A 6,000-nucleotide genomic window follows, 5' to 3' on the forward strand; every position below is an offset into this window, starting at 1 on the left:
ATTATGATATTTCATTTAATCATCATAGTCATATATGTTACAATATTATTTCATTTTTAGTTCTACTCCACTCTCAATAGCAATACAACTTATTTCTCAATAGTGTAAATATATATTTCTTATAATTACCTCTCAAAGCACCCTTCCAATCCCTTCCAATGTATAAAAGTTCTTAATACAAAATTGTCGTTGCATCCTGCCGAAACACATCACAGGGTGGATCTTGACTCGCTCCTAAGATGATATTAAATGATCTTTTCATCATCAATTTGTGAAGAATGTTGAAGTGACTAATATCGATGTTACGCGATATGAAACAAAAACAAACATGGATTTCATGTGTCTGGGCTAAGACAATCACAAGAATCTTGTTAATCTTCATGTATTGATTTACTGCGGGGAAGTGAATTATTTTAAATTGAAATGAATAATTCACAAATATATGAATTCAACAATATAGTTTATTTAAAAATAATTATAAGAAAATATTTTTTTAAGCATAAAATTTAAATTTATAATATTAAAACTTAGATGAGTATAACTTTATTCAAGAAAATCAAATATTAAAATAACTAATATTTATATTATGTAATTATATGGTGAATCGAGTTACATTTAATATTCTTACTATTATATATTTTTACGTTTTTAATAATAAACATGAGTTTCTATACAAAAGTATTTAAATAAATTTAAACATAATTATATAAAAATTAAAATTAATAAATTATATAAAAATTAAAATTACTAAATTATATACAAAAATTCTAACTTTATTTATCAAATATTTTGTAAACCAAAGATAAATTTTACTTTTAAAGTGCAGAATCTAATTGAAAATTAACTTTCAATACATTAATTTTGCGTATTTTATGCTTCTCTTTACCGCAAATGAATTTTGAACGCTGATATGTTTCTGAAATATTTAATATTTGTTTTACTGAAAAGAATTACCAAACAAAATAAATAGTTATTATGGCAAATGCTTATAATCTGGTTTAACTAAATTGAAGTCAAACCGAAATAACCAACCTAAAAATTGAACTAGTTCCAGCCAAACCAATTAACTTCAACTTTTTATTTTAATATATCCAAACAAACCAAAGTAAACCAAAAACATAAAAACTCGACTTAAACCAAACAATCTTTAAATTTAATTATATGCATATTTAATTAAAAATATCATATACCCAAAAATGAAAAAAAAAACACTTAACCGGACTGAGATATTTTTTCTTAAAGATTAAATTTTAATAAACCAACTACTAAATCGGATTGGAAAAAACCTAGAAAACTACTTTTAACATGAATAAATTTAAATAGCCGTCAAAATTAAAATAAAAAACATGAAAATGATAAATGATAAATAAGGTAGTACATCTTTATTATCTGCTTCTTCTCGCCTCGCAATTCAATATTTTTCTTTGGTACCTTTTGAAAAAAACACCAGCCATTGGCGAAAAGGTTTTAGCCACTGAAAACCAACATTCTTCCTCCCACAAAATCTTCATTCTTCGACTCTCCGCAAATCTCTTCTCATTTCCCACCGTTACTAATCCCCTCTCCTCTCTCTTCCCTCCCTCTCTTCGTGTCTCTCAAACCCTAACGTGGCAATTAGGGTTTTGTTTCTCGATCTGTTAACCGTTTTCGCCGTAGAAACGTGGAGATTTCTACTCCTTTTGAGTGCTCGAGGTTTCGCATTGCGAAGATTCTTCCAAAGTTTCTCCCTTTTTTGGATAAAATTCTCATTTAATAATTACAGTAGTTTATTGGAAGATAATGGAGTATGTTTTGATTTAGTTTTGTAATTAATGGATTTAGGTAAAAGGATGAATAATAATGACAAAGGAGAAAAGACTTGTCCTCTATGTGCTGAGGAGATGGACTTGACTGACCAGCATCTCAACCCTTGCCAATGTGGTTACCAGGTTCCATCCTACTCTTACTCTTGTTTGTCTTTTGGGTTCCTGTTACTTGTCCGAAACCAAATTTTCCAGTTTGTATGCTCTCTTTAGTGTGTAAAGTTGAGTTTTTTCTCAGCCTGTTGTTTGAAGTTTGAGGACTAAAGAGTCCTTTCTGTTAGTTCTGTATGGTATATTCATTCATACATGCATGAAGACCGTTTCTCAGAATCTAGGTTCAAGACTTGCATGACCCAGACTTGAATGTTTGATTCATTTACTGTAATTATATGTGGTTGGTGCAGATATGTGTTTGGTGTTGGCATCAGATTATAGAGATGGCTGAGAAAGATAAGACAGAGGGACGCTGTCCTGCATGTCGAACTCCTTATGATAAGGAAAAGATTGTTGGAATGACTGCTAGCTGTGAAAGGTAGATCTTAACTTGAAAAACAAAAACAAATATTATTGTTCCTTTTAAACGTGTGAAGCCTAATCCTTTTTGTTCTGATGATGATTCACTAGTTTGGTTGCTGAACTTAACAATGACCGGAAAAAATCACACAAGGCCGCCAAGCCTAAAGCTGCTTCTGAGGGAAGGAAAGATCTAACTGGTGTGAGAGTCATTCAAAGAAACTTGGTTTATGTTATGAGCTTGCCTTTCGATCTGGCAGATGAAGATGTAACTTCTCTCCTTTGGCATTCTATATTTTTTTCTAGAAAGGAAATCTACCTTTTCCCTCTTATTAATCTGAGGTTTATTATATGTAAAAGCAGCGTTTTCAGAGGAGAGAGTACTTTGGTCAATATGGGAAAGTGGTGAAGGTAGCAATGTCTCGAACGCAAGCAGGGGATATCCAACTATTTCCAAACGATTCCTGCAGTGTGTATGTATCATCATCAAACTGAGTAGACATGCTTACTTCTAGCAATCTTCATTGAACTAACATTTCCTTTCTTTTGTCTCCAAAACCAGATATATTACTTACTCCAAAGAGGAGGAAGCTATTCGATGTATCCGATCAGTGCATCAGTTTGCTTTGGATGGTAGAATCCTCAAGTATGTGATGGTTCCTTTTTTTCTTTTAAAGATTACTTACGGTAGAGTTTCTAATAATTTATTGGTGTCATTAGGGCATGTTTTGGGACCATGAAGTACTGTCATGCGTGGTTAAGAAACATGGTAAGCAGATAGATACTCTCTTGTTCTCTCTAAAAACTTGCATACAATCTTGTAAAAATGTCTTTTTGTTGTTGTTGCAGCCTTGTAACAATGCAGAATGCCTTTACTTGCATGAGATCGGCGCCCCAGAGGATAGTTTCACAAAAGATGAAACCGTATCAGTGCACATGAAGTAAACTAACCTCAACTATCCTGAAACTGTTTTCTTGCTTTTTATTTCTTAGTGAAGTATCTTTTAATTAACCTTACTAGATTCAGATGTTAACTTGTTCACAATCTGTTTTTTTTTTTCTTACCTTTCATTCTTTATTGAGGCTGACAGGGACTTGATTTTGCATCAGTATGGTCTATATATGCTGTGCTTTGATTGGTGGTTATCTGACTCTTTTGTTATTTGAAAAGGGAAATTATTAAAGAGATTACTGGTGCGGTGGCTAATTTTCCGCGGCGTTCAGGATATATGTTACCTCCACCAGTGGATGATTTTGTTGATAGACAGATTCCAAAATGTGTTCCGAATGTAAGTTGCCAGCTCTTCTTGGAGTCTCTTGATGTATTTTCTTCTGCTGTCAGTGTCAGCATATTCATTATGCGTTTATGTATTTTCTTCTTGTTTTTCCTTTGCAGAATCCGCAGAGTGTGGCTAAAACTTCTCGCCCAAATAGTAGCAACGGCCGATCTGTTACTCTTCCTGCTGGAGCCTTATGGTACACTGAATCATTGTGTATAGATTTTTTATTTATTTTGTTAATTGTGTGCCTGCTTTTGTCTGTAACTTGTAACTGTTTTTTTCAGGGGAATGCATGCTTCAAGCCAGTCTTCGGTACCGAACACACCATCCTCTGGGGAACCCTTAAGAGATAAAGTAGTCACAGATGAGAACCATACTCCATATGGCAATGCCTTGAAACTGCCAGAACCATTGAATAGCCAGGCTGATTTTCCAGAGCTTTCTTTGGTTAATAGGCCCCACACCAGTAATAGTAAGGCACTAGTTAGTGTGCCATCAGCTTGCACAGAATTTCCAGAGCCTGCTTCTAGAGGTATACAGAGTGTCTGCAGCGAGGCTGTGTCAGTGGATGCAGATAGTGTTGTGGATAGCTATGGAGGGCTAAGAAGGTCTGACAGTTCAGATGTTGATCAAGCTTCATCTCATACAGAAGTGTCCCGAGACTCTCTACAGCATTTCATCGATGAAACTAGAGAAGTGCGGCCATTAAAGAGGACAAATGAAGTGGTTGTTGTCCCCAGAGAAGAAGTTAATGCAGGCAGTGCTTTGAGGTCTCCATTGGTAACAGATATATCATCTTTCATTAGAGAAAGACTCAAGGATCCCGAAGTTTTTAGCTGTCAGCCCAATAAATCTGGTTTCCTACGCACTATGCAGCCTTCTTCATCCCAGTATGATGAAACCAGGAGTCTGTTTGGATCCTCCTCGGCTGAAAGCAGAGGAATTAATATAGCTTCCATCTCACATGGATATAACGAGATGCCACAGAGCGAGCCCAGTCGTTTAAATGGCAGTCTTAATCATTCTATTGGTTTTCCTGATAGAGGAAGGGAGACACAATCAGATGGAAACTCTAGGAGTGGAATAGATGACAGGATTGCAAATATATTGTCGTTAGATCTTGATGAATACTTGACATCAGCTCATAACATGTCGAAGCAACAACAGCTAGCCAGTTCCTGCGAAGTTAAGAACAGTCAATCCCGGTTTTCTTTTGCAAGGCAAGGTGAATCAAAGGATCAAGCTTTTGGATCTTATAACGTCTTCAACCATGGCAGTGACTTGTACAAGACTTCTTCAGAACAACAGAGTTCTGATTTGGATATGATTGGGATGTATAATGGTATTTCATCAAGTTATCTCAAAGAAATGGATCATGTCACGCAGAACTCAGCTTTGCCCTCGTCTTATAAACCTCCTTGTGAGTGTGATTTCTCATTCTCTTACCTCAAGCTTCTAGGTGTTTTATATTATGCTTTTACTTCATGTTTATGAGACTCAATCTCCTTTTTTTTGTCTTGTAGCTGTTCCTAGATGTCCGGTTACAGCGCCACCTGGATTTTCAGTTGCAAGTCGACCTCCTCCTCCTCCAGGCTTTGCGTCAAATGGGAGAGAACAACAGACATTTAATGGCTTTTCAGGTAGTTTATGTCTATATATGTTGTAGTTCACCTGTTCTCTGATATGTTGATCTTAGATAAGTTGAAAGTCTTGTTGTCCTTATTTGTGTAGGAAACCATCGTTATTCTGACTCACCAGTGTACATAAACTCATATCATCAGTCACTTCCAACGGAAAACAATGGTGGTGTCAGAGATGTTCAGTTTATGGATCCTGCTATTATGGCTGTTGGTCAGGGCTTTGAGAATCCAAGCCTAGATTACCGATCAAACTTTCAAGGAAACACAAACTTGTTTGCAAAGGAGGCAAAGTTTCAACAGCAACATGCAGTGCAGAGCCCTTTGTCTTCGAATCAAAACTGTAGACTCACTGACTCTTTGGGAATGGCGTCAAGGTTTATAGATCAATCTCAAGGGAGTAATAGCATACTATCTAGGAACATGGGCTTGCCTAATGGCCAGTGGGATGGGTTGAGCAACGAGATCCAAAGTCTAAACAGGCTACAGAACGAGAGGTTTACTGGGTCAACAAACCGGATGATGAATTACAATGGGACTTTCAGGATTTAAACACCACATGTCAGAATCAGTCAGTGAGCCATCAGTAGTCTTGTGTCTTAGCTTCTGGTTACTTAGAAACTGAGCCAAAAGAGTGGTGGTTGTAAAAAAAAAGCTTTAGGAATTTTTATTGGTTTATTATGCATTTCATTATTAACATTTTCTTTGGTTTTTAAAGTATGTCAAATATGATTTTCAATTAGGAGGGTACATAAGATTTTGTCTTGA

At 35.6% G+C, this 6,000-nt stretch overlaps 1 protein-coding gene across 5 annotated transcripts; it reads left to right on the top strand.

Moving 5' to 3' along the window:
- The first annotated feature begins 1,390 nt into the window (after positions 1–1,390).
- On the top strand, positions 1,391–6,000 carry LOC106446890. 5 transcript variants are annotated; one of them, XM_013888707.3, is made up of 13 exons: positions 1,391–1,719; positions 1,822–1,928; positions 2,207–2,334; positions 2,427–2,583; positions 2,676–2,788; positions 2,878–2,961; positions 3,036–3,084; positions 3,165–3,256; positions 3,487–3,604; positions 3,712–3,791; positions 3,880–5,015; positions 5,119–5,235; positions 5,327–6,000. In XM_013888707.3, the coding sequence occupies exons 2-13, from the start codon at positions 1,830–1,832 to the stop codon at positions 5,782–5,784; spliced, it is 2,631 nt and encodes an 876-aa protein (XP_013744161.2). In that variant the 5' UTR covers positions 1,391–1,719; positions 1,822–1,829; the 3' UTR covers positions 5,785–6,000. The 5 variants fall into 5 exon arrangements, with proteins under 5 accessions (XP_013744161.2, XP_013744160.2, XP_013744158.2 ...); XM_013888706.3 differs by having other exon boundaries at positions 1,391–1,692; XM_048777813.1 differs by having other exon boundaries at positions 1,392–1,692; positions 2,679–2,788.

The sequence above is a fragment of the Brassica napus genome, chromosome A4 (assembly GCF_020379485.1).
Source record: "Brassica napus cultivar Da-Ae chromosome A4, Da-Ae, whole genome shotgun sequence".
Taxonomy (NCBI): Eukaryota; Viridiplantae; Streptophyta; class Magnoliopsida; order Brassicales; family Brassicaceae; genus Brassica; species Brassica napus.

What these genes read in the sequence shown, in the direction of transcription:
- LOC106446890 (XM_013888704.3), top strand. Translation starts at nt 1,812, where the DNA reads ATGGATTTAGGTAAAAGGATGAATAATAATGACAAAGGAGAAAAGACT. An exon ending in ATGACTGCTAGCTGTGAAAG is followed by an intron (nt 2,335 to 2,426) that starts GTAGATCTTAAC and finishes ATGATTCACTAG; the next exon opens with TTTGGTTGCTGAACTTAACA. An exon ending in CTCGTCTTATAAACCTCCTT is followed by an intron (nt 5,016 to 5,118) that starts GTGAGTGTGATT and finishes TTTGTCTTGTAG; the next exon opens with CTGTTCCTAGATGTCCGGTT.